General features: G+C 39.9%; 1 protein-coding gene across 1 annotated transcript; it reads left to right on the plus strand.

The window, feature by feature from the left end:
* Positions 1-1,597: 1,597 nt before the first annotated feature.
* DNAJC21 (DnaJ heat shock protein family (Hsp40) member C21) lies at positions 1,598-22,136 on the plus strand. The gene is made up of 12 exons (XM_067545506.1): positions 1,598-1,809; positions 3,177-3,270; positions 4,001-4,124; positions 6,192-6,314; positions 12,228-12,532; positions 14,237-14,391; positions 14,791-14,878; positions 15,180-15,338; positions 16,108-16,147; positions 17,527-17,720; positions 20,539-20,614; positions 21,553-22,136. Exons 1-12 carry the CDS (start codon positions 1,713-1,715, stop codon positions 21,718-21,720), a joined length of 1,623 nt encoding a protein of 540 aa, XP_067401607.1. The 5' UTR covers positions 1,598-1,712; the 3' UTR covers positions 21,721-22,136.
* The last annotated feature ends 53 nt before the right edge of the window (positions 22,137-22,189 follow it).

Below are 22,189 nucleotides of genomic sequence, written 5' to 3' on the forward strand. Positions count from 1 at the left end.
AAAGGGGGGAGGGGCAAGCAGAGCCCAATAATCATCAGGGACACAGAATTCCTCTGGACTGGGTCCAGGGGGCAGAGAGCAATAGTTCCTTCCAGTGCCAGGGCGGGGAGAGAGTAAAAGCTCCTCACGGGGGGAGAGGAGGAAAGAGAGCGAGAGCTCCTTCTGGGGCTGAGGCAGGGAGGGGCACAGAACACGCCCCTCCAAAAGGGGTCAAATTTAAATTCCAAATTTAAATTCACCCTAGTTGTAAATGATTCACCTCTATCTATACAAACTAGGCCAAACTGTGATTCAGCTTGGTTGAGCTGCAGAAACATCCAATGTCAGTTGTTTATATAATGTAGAGTGGGTCACATGGAGGATTAAACCTCTCTGGTCAGTCTCATTACTTGTGACCGCACTGTTCAACAGTAACCAAAGACAGCTGCTTTCTTTAAAATCAGGTTATATACACACGTTAGACTGATTTTTTATATATATATATATATATATATATATATATATATATATATATATATATATATACACACACACTTCTACCTTCCACAGATTCATGTCAGGATGACAAAACTCTGGCACTGCAGATACAGATGAATGACCTGCTGCAGGAGTGGCCATCTGGAGATCGAATGACTGCTGAGTTGGCTGTGTGGGTACCATGGAAAAGGCTGAATGCTACAAGCACTATGCACTTTGGGAGTTTATCTCCCAATACTGGATCAGCTGGTGTTCTTAAAACCTCATTATTACAGGAGTATATTTATTCTCTCTCCCAGCTGGCAGACAATTGAGCTAACCTCTTCCTCTTAGCACGGTTAGTTTTCAGATACCATTCTTTAAAAAAAGAGCCTACCTAGTGCAGTATCTTTAACACTGGCCAATACCAGATACCCCCAAAGAAGATGGAAACAAACCTGCAATGGGCAATTAGGGAATACCCAGTCCAGGGAAGGAGTGAATTAGAGGTTGGTGCCTGCCCTGCAGCATCGGGTTGTGTGTCTCTTCCAAACGTTTTATTTTTCAACCTTTTACTGAGGTAATCAGAGTATTTTCCCTCTCCTTCAGCTAACACAGGGGCAGTGCGTTAAATGTGTGCTAACAGTCTGTGCGTCCAGGAACTCAGGGAAATCTCTCAAGTGAATGTTATACCTATAAAAAGAAACAAAATGCCCAGGGCTGGTTACAAGACACAGGGACAAGTCCCAGCTGCCCCAAACATTGACACCCCCCCTCCCCCCAACAAACCTTCTAAAGCAGCCATGAGGCTCCCCCTGCCAGTCTATGGTGACAGGTGACCAGATAGCAAAAGTAAGAAACAGGGAAGGGGTGGGGGGTAACAGGTGCCCCTATAAGACAAAGCCCCGAATATCAGGCCTGTCCCTAGGCAGTCAGGACAGCTGGTCACCACGTGCCATCCCCCAGCTCTATTATCCAACCGCCAGGGAACGTTCGCACCCCCCCGTCACGTGAATCCGTCATATTCCTCCCGTCACGTGGCCCCGCCCTTCGCCCGTCTGGCTCCGCCCCCTGGACAGCTCTCTCCTGTCCCCGCCTTCCCGGCCGGCCGGGAAAGGTGCCCGCCTGTCTCCTTATGGGCCGCGTGCTCCTTCCGCTCCCTCCCTGTGAGCTGCTGCTGCTGCTGCCGCCGGCGGCGGGCGGACCCGGCTCTCTCGCGCGGAGCCGAGCCGGCTGCTCGGGCCCCGCGCGCCGCGATGAAGTGTCACTACGCGGTGCTGGGGCTGGCGCGCGACGCCTCCGACGAGGAGCTGAAGCGCGCGTACCGGAGACTGGCGCTGCGCTGGCACCCAGGTACGCCGGGCCTCCCGCGCCGTTCCCCCGCTCCGGGCCTGGAGGCCGCCCGCCAGCCAGCCCCTCTGCGGGGTACAGGCGCGCCAGCGCTCGGAGAGGGCCCTGCCGGCCCGGGCTCCGAGCTGACTGAGGGGGTCTGCGGGGCCAGACCCTGCGCACCAGCCCAGCGCGGGCCGGGCCGGCCCTTCCCTCAGCTCCGCTGTCGCCTTGGCTGAGCCGCGGGCTCCGGTCGCCTGGCCGGGCTCGCCTGGCTGAGGCATCGCTCGGGGCTGAGGGGCGGGGCGCCCGGCGTTGCGATGCGATCTCGCCGGTGTTTCACCTGCCAGCCTCGTTCGCTTGTTTCCGGCTGCCCTGTCCTCTCTGAAGAGACGCAGTAAGTGATATAAGGCAGGGAGGACACTGGCGCCCTTCCCCTTCACCTCTGCTTTAAAGGCCAGCCTCACCCTGAAAGTCTGCCTAGCTTGGTCCCTAGTAGGTGTACAAGTAACATATAAAGAGTCACAGAAAGAGTCACAGAAAGGTTAAGGCTAGAGGGGACCCCCCCTCCCCCAGATCTAGTCTGATCCCCTACATATCACAGGCCAGCACTGACACGTTAACCCCAGCAACCGAAATGAAACCAGAGTAAAACAGTCCCCAGGAGACTAAACCGCAAGCCGAAAATAAGAGGGACAGATATGCCAGAGTCCAAGGCCTCTGTGATGGCAGGGAATTGATTAAGTGAGATGTACCCAGATGATATCTGCAAGCGTCCCATGCTGCAGAGGAAGGCAAAACCTCCCAAAGGTCATTGCCAGGCTGATTTGTGGAGAAATTCCTTGCAGACTGCACATAAAATGACTTTTCAAAATATTGTTTTGTATTTTTCCTGCTTGCTTTGTGCACTGGAAGTTTCCCTTGTTTGCATGGTTATGTCAATCTGCAACAGAGAAGAAGACACTTTCTTTTTAAATAGGAAAATTGTATTTCTAAAATCACAAAAATTGGCAAGAACACTCCGAGACAGGTGTAGTACCTGAAACTATTTTGTAATTCTTATTGAAGTTGACATTGTTCCTTTAACTGTTCTTTACACTCAGCAGTATTACTTTGTTATACTTAAAATAAATATTAATTCTCCAGACTTGTGCTTAATAATCTGAAAATGGCTATTAATTTGGCAGGGTGATAGTCAATCAATGAAAGATGAAGCTGGATCAGCACTTTTATTTTAGTCAATGTCATGGTGTATCCAGTGCATCCAATAGGAGCCTTGAGTTGCCCTTCTGAACTGACTTTTTTCCTACATTTGTATGATTTCCTAAAACTACTTTGTGACATGAGCGCCAGCTGTTGCTATGTTTAAATTCTAATGGCTTTTATTGCAGACAAAAATCTACAAAATGCTGATGAAGCAGCAGAACAATTCAAATTAATCCAAGCGGCATATGATGTATTGAGTGACCCTCAAGAAAGAGCATGGTAGGTATTATTTGTCTGCCAGTGGAGTAGATAAAACAATCTGACCGAGGGCCAGATTCTGCATTCCTGTCATAGGCAAGACTCCCATTGAAATCATTTGTGATTTGCTTGTGTTGATAGTCTGGATTGAGACTTGAGAGGATAACAGCCAGTTAAGAGATTCCCCCAACCAATAAGGATGTATACAACTGTTTCATATATTAGGTCCTGGGATTACAGCTACAGAAAACATTAGCCACATCCTTGTAACAAAGGATACTTGAAATCACCTTTTAAAAATCATGTTCCCTGATAGATTTGTTGTGTGTTAAGCGGTTTTTGCTACTGAGTCTCTCTCAAGTATGAGCATCCCAGGTTTATAGTTGCATGCATCTTTTTTTCCCCATTAGATAGAGAGCTGCTTGCTCATACATTTAGCTACTTTCTCAGGAAGAACCATTTTCACATACTAAAAGAACTAATGGCAGATACACCAGCATAAAAGTGGGGAGGGCCTGGAGAATGTGTTTAGAGATCTGTAGAACCTGTAATTGACATTCTTGGAATCTACAAGAAACATCTTATTCAAACATGTTAGATAACTTTCTCCCAAAAGATTGCAGTTGTAGGTATTCCATGAACAACTGGAAGGTCCACACTACCCTGGATTTTCATCTCAGTGGTTGGCTTAAGATATTGTTATTAAGTTATTGTATTAACTTAATATATTCTTGATGCTGTATTTTGTTAGGTATGATAATCACAGGGAAGCTCTACTGAAAGGAGGGGTTGATGGAGAGTATCAAGATGATAGTTTGGATCTGCTGCGCTACTTCACTGTTAATTGTTACTCTGGTTATGGAGATGATGAAGAGGTAATGAGCTGACTCTTTTTAATTAGTCAAGTTAAAACTTCTACAAAAGTGATGGAATTAAATTGGTGCATTGATATACCATTCTTAAAATTATTGAACATAAGTAGAAAAATACAGTAAACTTAAAAAAAAAAAAAAAAGGGGGGGAGGGGGAAGCAAAACATATACCTTGGATATTTAGTCAGTTTTAAATGTCCCCTTTATCAATACTGCCTTACAATTGTATAGCAACACTTTTCATGTGGTACATTCCCAGGCATTCACTATGCAATCCTATTATACTGAAACATTTCACAAGTTGGACTGCTTTAGGATACAAAAAGCAGCATTATGCCAGTGCTTTGGCATCTGCACTTGCTGTCATTTAACTTCCAGGTGGAGTTTAAGGTGTTGATATTGATCTAAAAAGGCCCAGGTGATTTGGAACGTTGACTGTCTGAGAGATTGCCCCTCTTTCTCTGTGATATTACTATAGCTGCAGTGAGCTGGAAACACCCTTAACTTATAATAGTGGAACTGCTGGTAGGTTATTCTTGTTTTTGGAATTCTCTCCTGCCTTAGTCCAACACAGCTTGAATTTGCTGACATTCAAGGCATGCTGCAAAGTATTTGTTTAGGCTTTTGGCAAGGGTTGAGTTCAGATGTCTTGGTGGGATTGCTTTTAATAGAGACGTGGTGTTTGGGACGGAGAAGTGGGAGGGATATTTTCTTAAGTATCATATTGTTTAAGGAGTTCTGGGACTGTGATTATGACATTTTCTGGGGAAATCCAGGGCTGTGAGGCATCTCACTATCACCTGTCCTTAGTATGAGGAAGCCTTGTCTGTGCCCGCTGTGGTTCAGCTCCCTGACTCTACTGGCCACAGGCAATGCAGGCATTCTCCTCCAGGCCTACTCAGGCCCTTCTGTCTCTCTACAGGTTAGAGAGAGACACACTCCAACCCTCTGAGCATCCCCCCTGGACTGTCCAATCCCTGGTCTACTGGACACTCCAAAATATTCACAGATCTGCTGCTCCCAAAGAAGCAGTATGCCCTAGCTTACCAGTTACATGTCAGATCACTGCTCCACTTCACACATAGCACTTAGATATGTTTATAGGGAAATAAACAAAAGTTTATTTAACTTTTTTTTTATTTAACAGTATACAGGTTTTAATGATAGCAAGTAGAAGTACTGGAAACAAATGATTACATATAAAATAAAAATATGAGTTCTGGAATCTAGTCTTATTTATCTAGTTATTGTCATGTTTTATAGAGGAAAAAGCTCATCCAAAATCTTTCCAGCATGATATAGCCAGGTTTGACAGTGATCTTCCATTCATGAGACAGTCAAGCTATCAGATTGCCTCCTCAGTGGAAAAAAGATCCTGGCTGTTTCTTTATACCCCCACTTATACCTCCCACTCTAGATTCTGTTGTCTCTACTGGTAAACAAGATACCCCCTGCTGGTTGTTTTTTCAAGTGTGTCTAGTCAATTTTACAATGTCTTGATTAGCATTCTGCTCATTCTGAAGGTAGGCCTTTATTGGGAAGCATATGATAAGGACATGACCAGTTAGAGAGAAATAGGCCTCTCTTCCCTCCTACCTGATAGGAGCAAGCTTATCACCTTCTTGTACTAATATACCTTAAGAACATAAGTTTCAGTACAGATACATAATTCTTTAAACATTATCCATATATACATTTTGCAATGATAATGACAAGTGAGCTCTTAGCAGAAACCTCTCATGCCACCCTTTGGTACATTTAATATGTATGCATCTGACCCAGGGGATCCCTGTAAAACTCTATGCCCCCTTCCTCCCCCCCTGTGCCTGCTGCCACGTGGCACCAAGAGGTTCCTGGGTCACAATGGGTTTTTTGTATTAGTTGATTGTTTTTTTAAAAATCAGAAGGGCTCCTAGAGCCTGGCATAGTCACTTAATTTTGGTTTAAATTCTTATTTTGACTTAGAACTGTTACTGCAGAATTTAAATATTTCTCTGAAGTTGATCATCTTAATCCTTTAATTGCATTGGCATACAATTAATTCTTCAGTAACTAAGGTGTATATTTCAGGGGTTCTTTGCAGTCTATCGTCAAGTTTTTGAAAATATTGCAAAGGAAGAGATGGAATATATATCTCAGGAAGATATTGAAGGATTCCCTACTTTTGGAGACTCTCAAAGTGACTATGATAAGGTAAAATATGTAATGTTTGGAAGTCTAAATAACTGTTTGTTACGCCGTAAGATAACTAGGGCATGATCTGCCTCCCATTGAAATCAGAAGAAAGGCTCCTGTTGACATTGAGAGTTGAATCTAGCCCAGTATGTACATAAAGCCTTCCCTGCCCAATCAAAAGCTCTTATTTAATACCTTTTGCATATCTCAACATTTCGCTGCTTTACCTATGCTGTCATAATTAGAGTCAAAACCCCTAGTGTAAATGCAGTTATTGCCAGCATAAAAGTATTTATTTATATAAGTATAGTTATTCCAGTTCAGTGAAGCGAAATAGAATACACTGGTATATAGCACCTTATACTGGCATATCTATGTTGGTTACTCATTACTGATTTAGTTATGGCAGTAAAATTTAAAGTATAGACCCGGCCTAAGAAATAAAAGGATAGATGTAATTCTTGATGTCTGATTGAAACCAGCCTTGCCAGTGTTCTAAAATAGTATGCATTACAGCAAGGAATACCTGAAGGTGTGGTAATTATTTACACAAATACAGTCTCTTATATGATTTTTCCTTTTTGTTATACCACAATTACAAAAGTGAAACTTACTGACTGCATAACACAAAATATCCAAGAACAGTGGATAACCAATGATTGTGACTTCTTAGATGGCAGGAGAGCAGGCTTTTTGTGGTGCTGGCCCCTTTATACTTCTCTGATACCCATCTACACTCGCAGCTGCTCTCATTTCTCACTTCTTTTCCCAGAGACTGATCCTTTAATTCTGCCATGCCATCTTTCTGTAACGACTGAAAACCTCTCTTTGTAAAATTTTTCAGAAACTACTAGCACATTCATGCTGCCTTCAACCAGTAAGCTGGCAATCAGCTTCCTGTATAAGAACTTAAGGGCATCAGTCCTTAAATACGTCTTCTAGACTCTTCCTTCTGTTCTTCCTGTTTGTAATATTTCCTGGTGTGATTATTACTCCTAACATTTAAATTATATTATACTTTTTAATCAATTGAGTAGTTTGTACATAACAGATAAGTAGTATGAAAAAAAGGACAAAATAGTGCAGTGAAACATGATTTGCAGTAATGCTATTTTAACTGCATATACTAATGTACCTTCTGGGCTATTGTTCAGAGATCTGTGTGCCTAGGGTAGACCACCTGAAAATGCCAAGGTCAGGGCAGGCTGCAAAAGGAGAGCAGATTCTCCCAGCACTGGTGGGTGACAGACTTCCCAACCAGCCACAAACAATGCTTCTGATTCCCCACACTGGTTATCAAGAAGCTAAAACAAAATATATACAACCCCCTTTGCTGCATTTCAGTCTTTGGCTCCCAATCAGCCACTAGGTGTAGTAAAGAGAGAAGTTTTTTAAAACACTATGCTCTTTACCAAAAAGGTTCTTCTGACTCCAGAGGGTCAGCCATATTACCAGGTCTTTACCAAAAAGGTTCTGACTCCAGAGGATCAGCCACATTACCTTGGATCTTACCCAAAATACCACACTGCCAGCCAATTCTTTGGTAACTAAAACTAAAGGTTTATTATAAAAGGGGAAAAAAAAACTATAAGAGAAATGTTAAATGATTCAAATCATTTGTATGCATGTGATTGCTTTAAAGTCCATATATATCAGATTTCCAGTAGAATTATGGAGTTTGCAGGCTTGTATAGTCACTCTGGTGTACATCCATTCCAGTACTTGGATGTATCTCAGTCCTTTGTCTCACAGCTTCAGTTGTAGATGAGTTGATCCAGAGGTAAGTGAAGACTGAAGACTAAAGACTGACTGACTGAAGGCTGGGTGCAGCTGCCTTTTATAGTAGATTGCCATGTGGCTTGTTTCAAACACAAGCCTTCAGCACACATGGCATGGAAAAGCCTCAGACTCAGAGTTCCCTGTCCATAGAAAGGCATGTTCTTACATGTCCTTGTGACTCATCAGGTATAGCCCTGGCTTCTCTCCATGGACCCATTGTACCCTGTGAGTTTCCTTAATGGGCCATTAAGCAGGCTAGTGCTGCAGCCCTCCTGTCTGGGGTGTCGCTCAGAAACACAGCACAGTTTGGCATACATATACATTAAACATATCCATACTTCCAGTATAAATATGACACATACACACAGATGATATCAACATCTTCAGCAAATTATAACCTTTTTAACAGTACCTGACCTGGCCCCTCATATGAATTATTTAAATTTTGAAATATTGGTACTAAATCATATCATAAATGGTCCCCCTAATCAAGCCAACATCATAATGTGTACTCTAAATTACTCAAGATAATCAGAGTCCTAACTCAGCCTGTTACATAAAATTGTTTATGAAAGTCAGCAGAAGTTTGAGACAAATAGACTGTTATAAACTGGACTGTGATAACGTGTCTCCAAAGCTGATAGTAAAGTCATGCATTAGCATAATGAGCTAAATTGTAGAAATAGGAGGAAATATTTATGGGTGAAATCACAAAAATGTTTTTATGGAATGAGGTTGACACATCTTCTTTGACCTTGTTTATCTGGGGGTCACTAAATGGAAGCTGTGGGAGCCATGGATTAAAGCCAACAATCTTTAACATTGACCGATAATGCCACCCTTTCCTGGGACCCTGAGATCCATCATAACATCGTTGGACCGTCATCATCCCCATCTTGAAAGTCATTCTGACCAGATTGGGCCAGAGAGAGAGAACCAGATGACCTGCCACTTTCATCAGCTTTGGCTAAAGCTGGTGTGAACTTTGGGTTGCTGTTGTCAACCCCTTCCTCTGTCACTTTTTTCTCTCTTATTTCCCTTCTTTCCTATCTGTTTTATGAGATTTGGACTTAGCTGGCCAAGACTGCACCTTTTGCAACATTGCTGTGAACCTGTGGCTGGAGAGGCCAACTAAAAGCAATTTGTTAAACAGCCCAAAGCTGGTACAAGTTTGGCAGGTCTCAGAGTGGCTAATAAGATATTGTGCTAGGTCTGTGTTTCTCTATCAGCAAGGTTGCAAGGAAAAATCAGCACCAAAGACAGAAGCTACATTTTTTATCTTTGCCATTCTTTTCTCTTCCTGTGTGAGCCTTTTGCCTTAAAGGAGGAAACGGCATCAGTCTTCCAACAGCAGCGACAACAGTTCAAGACCATTTAAACTAACCTCTTCTTGCTACCTCCAGAAAGAGCAGTTAATATTATCTACGACTGTCAAGAAGGGCTTTTCCCTATAAATAACTATAGAGGATGAAAAGGAATATGTGATATTGTCACAATAATAGACTTAGTTTTCATTTCAGATGCTTCAACTGTTTTTGTTTTTTCCATCTCCTTAAATGGTTAAAAATACTTTTTTTTTATTGGTAATTGTTACAGTGGGAGTTGCCAGTAATATCTTGAGAGGAAAACCTGGATGATACGATATTAAACAGTTAAGCAACCGCGAAGAGGGTTTCATTACCATCTTATCCCTTGTTGGGCCAAAGACCTACCTCCTTATCGACGCCACAGGCCAATGGCAGCTTTTTTTTAATTATCTCTAGTATGAACTTAGCTCCATTAAAATTTTAAATCTTTTTCTACCTAGAAAGATCTTGGATTTTTCCAAGGCATTCGATTTATGACCACATGATACCTTTATTTAAAAACTTGCATATATGGAACTAACAGGGCATACATACATTACATGGATTAAAAACTGGCTCACTGACAGATCTCAAAACATAGTTGTTCATGAGACATCAGTGAGTATCCCTCAAATTGTCATAATCAAATAAAATAGATTTTAATACAGCTAAATGCAAGGTAATGCACCAGGGAACAAGACTGCGGTTTACACCAACAGGATGGGAGACAATCTTGGATAGCAGCCACTCAGAAATGCTCTGACTAAAAGGGCTAGTGTGATCCTTGGATGTATAAAAAGGGGAATATTAAACAGAAATAGGGAAGTAATCTTGCTTTTCTACACAGTATTGGTAAGACCGGTACTAGGATACTATCTCCAGTGCAGGTGTCTGGTAAATACTGGGGAGAGGTCAAAGGAGAGCTACAAAAATGATCCAGGATTTGGGGGGGGGGGGGGGAGCCTTATAGAATCATAGGGCTGGAAGGGACCTCAAGAGGTCATCTAGTCCAGTCCCTTGCACTCATGGCAAGACTAAGTAATATCTAGACCATCCCTGACAGATGTTTGTCTAACCTGCTCTTAAAAATCTCCAATGATGGAGATTCCACAACCTCCTTAGGCAATTTATTCCAGTGATTAACCACCCTGACAGTTAGGTAGTTTTTCCTAATGTTCGACCTAAAACTCCCATGCTGCAGTTTAAGCCCATTGCTTCTCATCCTGTCCTCAGAGGTTAAGAAGAACAATTTTTCTCCCTCCTCCTTGTAACAACCTTTTATGTACTTGAAAGCTGTTATCATGTCCCCTCTCAGTCTCCTCTTCTCCAAGCTAAACAAACCCATTTCTTTCAGTCTTGCCTCATAGGTAATATTTTCTAGACCTTTAATCATTTTTGTTGGAGAAAGTTTAGAGGCCAGCAATTTATCCACATCTTTCCTGAAGTATGGCACCCAGAACTGGACACAACCCTCCAGTTGAGGCCTAATCAGCACGGAGTAGAGCGGAAAAATTATGACTTATGTCTTACTTACAACACTCCTGCTAATACATCCCAGAATCATGTTTGCTTTTTTTGCAACAGCATTACACTGTTGACTCATATTTAGCTTGTGGTCCACTATGACCCCCAGATCCCTTTCTGTAATACTTCTTCCTAGGCAGCCATTTCCCATTTTGTACGTGTGTAACTGATTGTTCCTTCCTAAGTAGAGTACTTTGCATTTGTCCTTACTGAATTTCATCCTATTTCCTCAGACCAATTCTCCAGTTTGTCCAGATCATTCTGAATTATAATCCTAACCTCCAAAACACTTGCAACCCCTCCCAGCTTGGTATCGTCTGCAAACTTAATAAGTGTACTCTATGCCATTATTTAAATCATCGATGAAAATATTGAACAGAACCGGACCCAGAACTGATCCCTGTGGGAACCCCACTCGTTATACCCTTCCAGCATGACTGTGAACCACTGATAACTATTCTCTGGGAACGGTTTTCCAACCAGTTTTGCACCCACCTTACAGTAGCTCCATCTAGGTTGTATTTCCCTAGTTTGTTTAAGAGAAGGTCATGCAGGACAGTATCAAAAGCCTTAATAAAGTCAAGATATACCACATCTACTGCCTCCCCCCATCCACAAGGCTTGTTACCCTGTCAAAGAAAGCTATCAGGTTGGTTTGACATGATTTGTTCTTGACGAATCCATGCTGACTGTTACTTATTACCTTATTATCTTCTATATGTTTGCAAATTGATTGCTTAATTATTTGCTCCATTATCTTTTGGGGTAAATAACTTAAGATGACTGGTCTGTAATTCCCTGGGTTGTCCTTATGATTATGATCTTAAGAAGCTCAATCTGTTTTGCTGATTGAAGAGAAGGTGAGAGGTGACTTGATCACTGCATATAGGTATTTACACCAAGAGATTTGATTAGTGAGGGCTTTTCAATAAGCATAACAAGATCCAGTGACTGGAAGTTGAAGTTAAGTAAATTCAACCTTGAAATTAGATGCAATTTTCCACGTGAGGATACTTAAACAATGGAACAGTTTGCCTCCAGGAGGTGATGGATTCAGCACCTCTTTAAAAAGCGATGAGATTTTAATCCAGCTCCTGGAAAAAATTCTATGGGTTGTGTATACAGGAATTCAGACAAGATGATTATAGGGGTCCCTTCTAGCTTTGGAGTCTGTGTACCTATGAAAATTTAATTAGTCTTTGGTTGCTTTTTTCAATATGATTTCTTACAACTTTTTCAAATTCCTCCCCACCCCCTCACCCCATTTTTTTTTTTTAAACAGGTAGTCCATCCTTTTTATGCTTACTGGCAGAGTTTCTGTACTCAAAAGAACTTTGCTTGGAAAGAAGAGTATGACACACGGCAGGCATCAAACCGCTGGGAGAAACGAGCCATGGAAAAAGAGAACAAGAAAACTAGAGACAAAGCAAGAAAGGAGAGGAATGAACTGGTCCGTCAACTAGTGGCTTTTATTCGTAAAAGAGATAAGAGAGTACAGGCACACAGAAAACTCATAGAAGAACAGAATGCAGAAAAAGCTAGAAAAGCAGAGGAACTCAGGAGACAGCAAAAACTCAAACAAGCTAAGTATGTAATTATTGAAGGAAGCATTTTTTAAATTGAGAGATAATCATGAAGGATTCATACTGGGTCATATTTTACCATCTGCATCTTACATGTTTGTTTTAAAGAGTAAATGTTTGGATTTCTATCTTTTGTTCTTAAATCTGAGATTTGAAGACTGAGCTTCTCATGGCAGAGACAATCCTTCTTGCATGACTGGAAAGCACCCAACACCTTGTGGGTAGTAAAGAAATATGAAATAAGTTTTAATAATCAGTATTATATTGTTGCCAAAGTCTTCAGTGTCAGATAATCCACAAGACAGAGGTGATAGATAGGTGGCAAAAGGATGCTGAGGATAAATGAAGAGGTGGATGGCTTGAGTTCCTTTACTTAAGCGGATCTGTCATTCCTTTATCTCAGTTGAGGGACGTTTTTGGATCCTTACTTGGTTCTGGAAATACACAAGACTTTTTTCATTTGTTTGGTTAATGTTTGCAACCAATTTCTGAGGATCTGGACCTTGGCTATGTGACTTGTACCTTTTCAATAATCTAATCTAGAACTCAGTGTGCTTTCATGGGACTATCCTTCAAGACCACTTCAAAGCTACATTTGCCCAACTGTTTGGTAGTGGTATTTTTTTTTTTTTGACATATTTACTAACTAGCTTAACATCATGCCAAGAATATTGCATGATATACACTTCATATCCCAATTTGTTTCCTAGGGCATGTCTACACTGCCACAGTGGCAGGCATCGATGCCTGCCATCGATTGAGCAGGTCTGTGTATTTGAGAAATACTTTAGAACATAGTAAACTTTTGCTGAGGAAATCATGTACAGGACTGATCAGTGGTTGATTTAACTTGAGAAGAAAGGTGCTTCTCATTTGGTAATAATCATATACCTCTGTTGAATAAACTCTGAAGGTGAGGAGCTTATTAGCCCACAACAATTCCTATCAACTCAGAATATCTGCATGTTAACTAAAATTTTTGATACTCATTTTAAATGAAAGGAAAAAACTTGCATAAAACAATGAGCTGTTAATATTAATTTGGGGAGGAGGAACAAGCCTTTTTGTTCTTCTTTCCTCACTCTCTCTCGTCACTTGTGTCTTCCTCCAGACAGGTCAGAAAGAAATCTTCTCCCTGGGCTAAGTGCAATATATATTCTTTTTATTTCAAGACTCAATTAGGAGGTGGGTTTGGGGTTCTTCCACTGTAAACACAAAATACATTCTTGGCAAAAAGCCTTGCTTCTCTGGAAAGAGGGAAAGGGAGGAGCTTAAATATTTAACCACTCTTCTTTCCAGCAAATTCATAGACCTACTTTCATTGCTTTTGGATGTTTTTAATAGAGTGGAGGTTTTTTTTCACTGAAGGTAATGAAGCCCAAGTGATGCTTTCATTGCAGGCAAAAAACCTGAAAATGCTGAGTGCAGGAGACAATAAGAGCAAAGATCTGAATAACTGAAGTACAGCTGTTGAGGAGTAATTGTACAGTGGTTATGTAAATCAGACATCCACAGCCTGTCTGCAGGGATTGGAAAACTGAGCAGAGAAACTAGTCACTGAAGTGTGGTGGATTTGGTTGAATCAAGACAGCTAGGAGGTTTCCTTCTTTTTAAATAAGTGAACATATCGAAATAATGACCCTTAAATAAAACACTGTTACTACTAAATTTTCTGAAATATAAAAAGTTGTTGCATTCTGCTTTAAAGGCTTGGTGAGCAATATAAAGAGCAGAGCTGGATAACTATGTCTGATCTAGAGAGAGAATTGCAACAGATGGAAGCACAGTATGAGAAGGAATTTGGAGATGGATCTGATGATGAAGAGGAAAGAGAGGAACTGGAGCCAAGAGAAGGAATAGATGGTAAGGGTTTGTTAATATATTTTTGATTTGATGCCTATAAAAAGACCTAAGAGCTGCTCCGTATTTGTGTGTACGTATGCATTCAAATCCTCAAAACTGAAGTCCAGATTCCAAACTCTGGGAATGATATTACACCAACAACTTTGAGATATTTCAGGAAAAAGTTGAGTCCCGTAGTGTTCTGTTCTTCTTTGAACATTTATCTTCATGTTAGTAATGCATGCTTATTTTTGGTTGTATGGGAAAGGAATAGATTGTTTAGCGAGAGTCCTTATCACTCCCCATACTTTACTAATTCCAAATGGCTTGAATGGGTGTTGTTGAAAGCATGCTATGGCTTTAATTACTCAGTATCTCCTAATAATCATTCAGCCAGTTTCCTTCCCCTTCCCTTTTCAGATAAACTGAGTGATGAGGATGAGGCTGTTGAATTTTATGATGACCTGTACTGCCCTGCTTGTGACAAATCATTAAAGACGGAGAAAGCGTAAGTTTTATTTCTTTGAAAAACTTGTAGACTCTCAGATTCACCTAGGTCATCTAGGCACCCGGTTTCCATTACAGTTAATTCATTGTAATAGCATTGGGGCATTCATGTGCCCTAGGTGTTTTTGAAAGTCTCAGCCCTTTTCATTCAAGTAAGGATTTTACATATTAGAATTTCCTACTCTGAACACTAATCATTGTCATTGGTCAGACACCTTTATATGTAAATGAAACAAAATATGCTTAGAGTAACAATTGCTCATGACTTCTAGATTCCAATAATTATCTACTGCTCTTTACAGAATGAAGAACCATGAAAAGTCAAAGAAGCACCGAGAAATGGTAGCACTGTTACGGCAACAGCTGGAGGAGGAGGAGGAGGAATTTTCTGTATCTACAGATCACAAAAATGAAATGAATACCACAAAAGATGAAGAAATGGAAGAAACACCCAAACAAAAGTACTTCAAAAACAAATTACTTACACTCACTATAGCATTTTTTATAGTTTGGCTTCATAATAGTGGTCTTTATGAGACTCTGAAAAAGGGGCTTGGGACTGACATATGATCACATCAGGATTCACTTAACTGTACTGCACAAGTTATTAAAATATCTCTTTGCATCGAAGTCCCGGCAGAAAAGCAGATTTTTAATATCAGTGGAATAAACTGTTGTAGGATAATGGTCTCCCACTACTTATCCTCTGCCTTTATAGAAAGTAAATATCAAGGCAAAGCAAAGAAGTTATTATTTTAAAGCAGGAGACCGTGTTACAGGCCCGGTGTTGTTTGTGCAGGTACAGCATTGTCTGCCAGTCACTATGACTAGCCTAGAAAACTTGTTTTCTTCATTTAATTGGAAGCCAGTTCATGCAGTAAATAGCATAGTTTTAAAAGCTGTACTGTGCTTATGATTAAGCTGGTTTCTGAATGGCTAAAGTTTAATATCTGGTCATTAAGGAACAGGTTTTCAGGTTCAGTTTGAGCAAGAAATCTACAGAGACTTCAATAAATACCATAAATAGCACACACAACAGCTAACTCTTTTCACTTCAGGACAATGACTGTTGATTTTTTCTAGCCATGACTTCCTCTTGTATTTGTGATACAAGCGAGATCAGAACCATCGTCACTTAAAATGTAGCATAGAATTATTGGTTTTTAACTTTTCTAAAACATAACATTGGTAACCTAAAATACATTTAACTCTTCACTCTTACCTTTACAGACTCTCCAAGAAGAAGAAAAAGAAACAAAAAACGATGACGGTATGGAGTTTATACATCTTTTTTGTGGCTGTATTGAAAATTTAAGGAAACTGTGTAAGACATGGTTAGCTATTTCTGTAGTCTTCTGACAGACTGAGAAAAGCTGTTAATTTTATTACATCTAATCGACTAGTGTATTTCTCCATGAGTCCATTGTTTTCAAAGACTCTTGTTGACTCCATATCTGTTTAATGTAGGTACTTATATAAACCCCATTATTGTAGTATCCGAGCACCTCACAATCTTTGGTGCATTTATCCTCACAACATCCCTGTGAGGTAGGGCAGTGCTATTATCCCCATTTGACAGACAGCCTCTCTGTGCCTCAGTTTTTGAAGTGACTTGCACGGTAAATCTGTGGCTGTGCAGAGAACTGAACCCAAATCTCCTAAATCCTAGCCTAATGCCCTAACCACCGGACCATCCTTTTTCTCAGCCAGAGCAGGTTGCTGGCTTTCATTAAGAAAATTGTTGTATGAGTGTTGCTCAGAAAACCATCACTTAACTCTGACAATATGGCCAACTATTGCCCAATATATATTCTTCTATTCCTGTTTAAAATTGAGAAAGGCAGTTCTGAGTGCCAGAGGTGACTTTTGGTCCCAGGAGAAGCAGAGTGCCATGCACTAACCTTGCCAACAGCACTCAGTAATCCACAAAATTAAATAATCTGTACTGGGTCTTTCCACATCAGTGCTGATTAGTGAGGTTCTCATGTCTGATTCTCCTTCTCTCATCTCCTAGTACCCCACTTCCACCTAACATGATTCTAATTGTTAACCTTTCCAGCATTGTTTAGAAGGTTGAGACAATCCATTGTCTGGTTGCCTCAGATCTCCATGACCCTTGTCAATCTGGGTAACAGTTGCGGTGTTTTGGCTGAAATTTTCTGAAGCGGACACCTGGCATGGAAAATTTCAGCCAGAATACTTCAGTTTGGCAGTCATAAGCAACTGAAAACAGGGCCTTATAATAGGAAGTGTCAGGCAACCTTACTAATGGAGCTGTTAGCATCACGTAATAAAAAATTATAAAAAAAACCCCAACCACTTCATCTTTTTTTGATGTATAAATCATTGCATCCTCCCTTCTTTATGCCATACTGGCTGTGCACTATGGATACTTAAAAATATCTCTTTGGTTCTCTTCTCTTTATCATAGGTTGCTTCTTACATAGTTGCCTCTCAAAATGCCACAGCCAAAACTTCAGTTCTCTTCCCCTTGCTGCATTTCACACATCAGTGTAAAACTAGACAAGCTTGATTTTCATTGAGGCAAATTGTTTAATTGCTAAATCTGCAATTCCTGTACACAAAATTGCCAACTGTTTGAAACTTAATTATCTCAAAGCAGTAAATACACATTTCTTCTTTGGATAGACATATGAAGACCCTTTCAACAACAAAAGTGCAGATGATACTACAGTTGAACAAAAAGAGGCTGACAGTGCAGACCAGGAGAACAGCATAACAGAAGAATTGGAAAATGTTGGCCAAAGAAATATCACTTCAGAAAAAGCGAGTGCTGCAGAAGCTGTAGATCGAGTTAATGAACCAAAAAGCGAAGCAAAAAGGTAACAGCATCACTTTGTGGTGACTTGTAACACACAACTTCATTGCCTTCTTTAGTTCAACAGTTCATGTTTTAAAGGCCTGGATTTTCTCTGACCAGTGTAAACTGGAAGCTTCTCCATTGAAATTGAAGGAGTCACGTCAAAGTAATTCTGGTGTTAAGTTAGAATTGATTCCTAAATTGGCAATGGCTTTAGACTGCAAATAAACACTAAACAAACAAACAAACAAACAAGCAACAACCAGTATCCAGACAAACCTTCCTGTTAGCAAATACGGTAATCTTATAACATTGCTTTGTTTTGCTCTTGGCAATTAGATTTTATGATGTCTTATAGGGGAGACCTGCAGGGGCACAAAAGGGAGTTAGGCACTTAGCTCACATTTAAGCCTTTAAAAAACCTCATTCTATTAACTGTGTATAACAACTTGATGAGTGGTTCTGGGCATTAATTATAAACATGCTTCATAGTTATTCAAATATAATACCACAATATGGTATAGGCAGCAATTTTGTTTATACTGAAGTGCTCATTTTTGAGTCACTGTAAAATTAAACTTGTGTTTTGGTCTTAGTTTTTGCCTGGAGCAAGTGTAACAAAAGTTTTTTAAATGTTTAAAAAACAAACAGTGGAAAAAATGTACAGATCGCACATTTATGCATTTCAAAATGTAATTTACATGAAATATTCCATCAGTAGGAATTATTTAACATAAGAACGGCCATACTGGGATCGATCAGTGGTCTGTCTATCCCCGTATCCTGTCTTTCAACATCAGCCAGTGGCGGATACTTCAGAGGGAATCAATAGAACAGGGCAATTACTGAGTGATCCATCTCCGTTGTTCAGTACAAGCTTCTGGCAGTCAAAGGCTTAGGGACACCCAGATAATGGGGTGCATCCCTGACCATCTTGACTAATAGCCATTGATGGACCTATTCTTCATGAACATATCTAATTCTGTTTTGGACCCAGTTATGCTTTTGGTCTTCACAACATCTCCTGGCAACAAGTTCCACTGGTTGACTGCACTATGTGACAAAGTACTTTCTTTTGTTTTAAACCTTCTGCCTATTAATTTCATTGGGTAACTGCAAGGTTTTGGGGTATGAATTTACATAGTAGCATTATATTTTCTGTCATCTTATCAATCCAGTTCCTAACATTTGTTAGCTTTTTTGACTGCCGCTGTATATTGAGCAGATGTTTTTAGAGAACTATCCATGATGACTCCAAGATCTCATTGAGTGGTAACAGCTAATTTAGATCCCATCATTTTATATGTATAGTTGGGATTGTTTTCTGATGTGCATTACTTTGCCTTTATCACCACTGAATTTCATGTGCCATTTTATCACCCAGTTTAGTGAGATCCTTTTGAAATTCTTCACATTCAGCTTTGGACTTACAAAATTACTGAATATAGTTGTTATCTGCATACTTTGCCACCGCACTATCCATCCCCTTTTCCTGACCATTTATTAATATAGTGAACAGCACTGGTTCCAGTACAGATCCTTAGGGGATCTGCTATTTACCTCCCTCCACTGTGAAAAGTGACCATTTATTCCTACTCATTGTTTCCTATCTTTTAACTAGTTGCTGATCCATGCGAGGACCTTCTCACATATCCCATGACTGCTTACTTTGCTTAAGAGCCTTTGTTTTGTCAAGATACTGCACAGTTGAGCACCACTTTTACCAGTTCTTTTGACTTTGAGTATTGTGATGTGCAGAGACTTGTGTGGAAAATTTTATGCAAAGAGTTCAACAGCAGGAAAACTTAACTTTCAACATGATGTTCCTGTTTATGCACTAAGCACGGGGGAGTCCTTATCTCACTTACTATCCAGCTTTGAGGAAGTTAAGTGAATGAGTCTGCTGCTTCATTCTCATTACGTTTTCATTGCACAGCAAACCTAGGTATATCTGCTTGTATGGTTCTTTCTTTCCCAGTAAACCTGTAAGGCACTATGCATGTGCTTTTTTGCAAAAGTTCACATTGGTCCAGACCAAAACACTAAAAGGCAGGTCTCCTCTGTGCGGGCTACTTCCAGGTCTAATGCCTGCTCTAGCTGTTTCAGCGTTAACTCTTGGAATTTTTTTTTTAATGCTGACAAAATGTTAATGAGATAAAGTACATTTTATTTCTTACACTTGTTCTCAAACAATTGAACTAGTTTTACTCAGAACTGTGCCTATGAATCCAACAACATTGATTTTTGGACAAATGCTGACCCTGGAATATGTATTTCAGCACCACAGGCCAAAGTGTCAGAACACTACAAGGGCATGTAATCGATTACAATGAAGAATAGTATCACATTTACCTGTAACAGTCACTTCCATTAGAATAACTGCCAAAGGGGGGATGACCCTCAAAGAAGTGAATCACATGCAAGAGGTTTTTCACTAAGCATAAATTAATGGTAAACAGGACTTAGGTGCCTTAAACATTAGTTTGTGCAAAATATAGTTAAAAAAATACCCACCCCTCTGCAGCCAGAATGAAGCTGTGTGGTCAGCAAATGTTTCCTTTCATTTTTGTGTTTCGGTAAATGCAGAGATATTTGAACATTTAATTATAGCAGTGTTTATAGCGCCATTGTTCTCCTGTTAGCTGTTCTTCAACCTATTTAACTTAAGGTTAAATATTGGCCCATTTAGGTCCCAGTACAGTACACATTGAAGTCAGTGGATCATTGGATTTAAAAGCCTTATTAATTTAAAACTATCAAGTCTCCTGAGGTGTTCATAGAAAAACTCGGGTTAGTGTGACAAAGGTAAACTGATATCTTACACACTCTTGTCTTTTCAGCATCCCAAAACCTAAAGGAAAGAAAACCAAGGAAACAAAAAAATCTGTTAAGGTAACTTCAGAGCTTGAAACAAAGGTATGTGGAAAGTATTTAAAACTACAAATTCTCGATGGTTGGTTGGAAGAGCCGCTGTTACTCTTTGTGTGATACCTAGAACAACGGGACCCCACAACCTGGTTAGCCCTATAGGTACTAATGCAATTCAGTTGTCAGTAATAATGGCCTGGCTCTAAACTTAAACATATGTAGGGCATTATGATGAAACTATGTTGCAATAGCACATAGAGACCTGAGCCAGGTTGGAGACCCATTGTGCTAGGCAATGTACAAACATAGTGACAGCCGTTCAGTTTATATTATTATGATATGCATGCTGGAGTACATTTGTTTTTTAAATTTTTAGTAGTTTCGGAAGATTTAACTTAACTTCTGATGATTGTCTTCTACCCAAAACAGTTTTCATAATAATAGAAGTTTACAGACAAGGAGAGTTACATACACATATTATAGTGTTAAAAAATAAAAAGTGCAATCATTCATGTTCCTTCTCAAATGTGTTCATTTTCTGAAATGCCTACTCACTCAACTTTGAACACACATTAGTCTTTTCTGCTAATACAAAAATATATAAAAAAAAAAACTTGGAAATACCATCTGTTGAAATTTGCTTTAAAAAAATGAGCTGGAGAAAAAACCAGTATGCAGTTTTGTTTTAGGGAAAGCTATGGCTTACATCTGCCTTAGGTTCCTAAGTGAACTATGGATCTGCAAGAAACACTATTTGGCACTTAAGCTCTATTCAGCACTCATTATTTGCCATAACACTTCAAATGTTCAAAAAGAATTGGTGTTCATGTTTTCCTGAATCAGCTAATTTCTGAAATGGAGAATAACATTTATCTTTAACAAACAATCATGCTTAACTGTTTAATACACATTTCCTTTGCCAGTAAAACAAGAAAACACCATTATTATCGACTAACATACAGTATTGTATTTTTTTCTCCTACCAGAATGAAGATGTTCCTATCCACTGTATAACCTGCAATTGTGAATTTCAGTCACGGAATAAACTGTTTGAACACTTAAAGGTCACAGGCCATGCAAAAGCAATGCAAACACCAATTGTAAATGGTGCTGGGAACAGCAGAAGCAAAAAAGAGAAACGTAAAAACAGATAGGATTTTTGGATTGTTTTAAACTGGCAATCTTTGGATGTATATCTGAAAAAACACTCTCAAAACCAAAGGACCGGAATCCTTCAATCCAAATTAAATTGGGAAATAGTTCTTGGGCCTGCAGCAATTTTCAGTGTGGCAAAACATTTTTATCTTGTGCAGAAATGTTTATTTTTTTTTACGAATACTTCATTAATAACTGAATTTCATCTTGCTAGCGGCTTTAAAGTTTTGAAAAGATAAATATTCTAAAAGCTGGTCATCCTGGATACCTCCTGGGATTTGTATGGATGAAAGTGTGTACAGGGGGAGGAAATAAATTATTTTAACATTTGTTGTTTAATAAGCTGTGTTTGGTCATTTGCCCCAGTAGACCACCATAAAAAAAATACCATTAGAAAGCTAAAAGTTTCTCTACTGTTCCCTTCAGGACCTCAGTTCCAATCTAAACAAATTTCCCTGTATATGATGT

This window comes from Emydura macquarii, unplaced genomic scaffold (assembly GCF_026122565.2).
Source record: "Emydura macquarii macquarii isolate MOO-44397 ecotype Brisbane River unplaced genomic scaffold, CSIRO-AGI_Emac_v2 contig_1045, whole genome shotgun sequence".
In the NCBI taxonomy this organism is placed as follows: domain Eukaryota; kingdom Metazoa; phylum Chordata; order Testudines; family Chelidae; genus Emydura; species Emydura macquarii.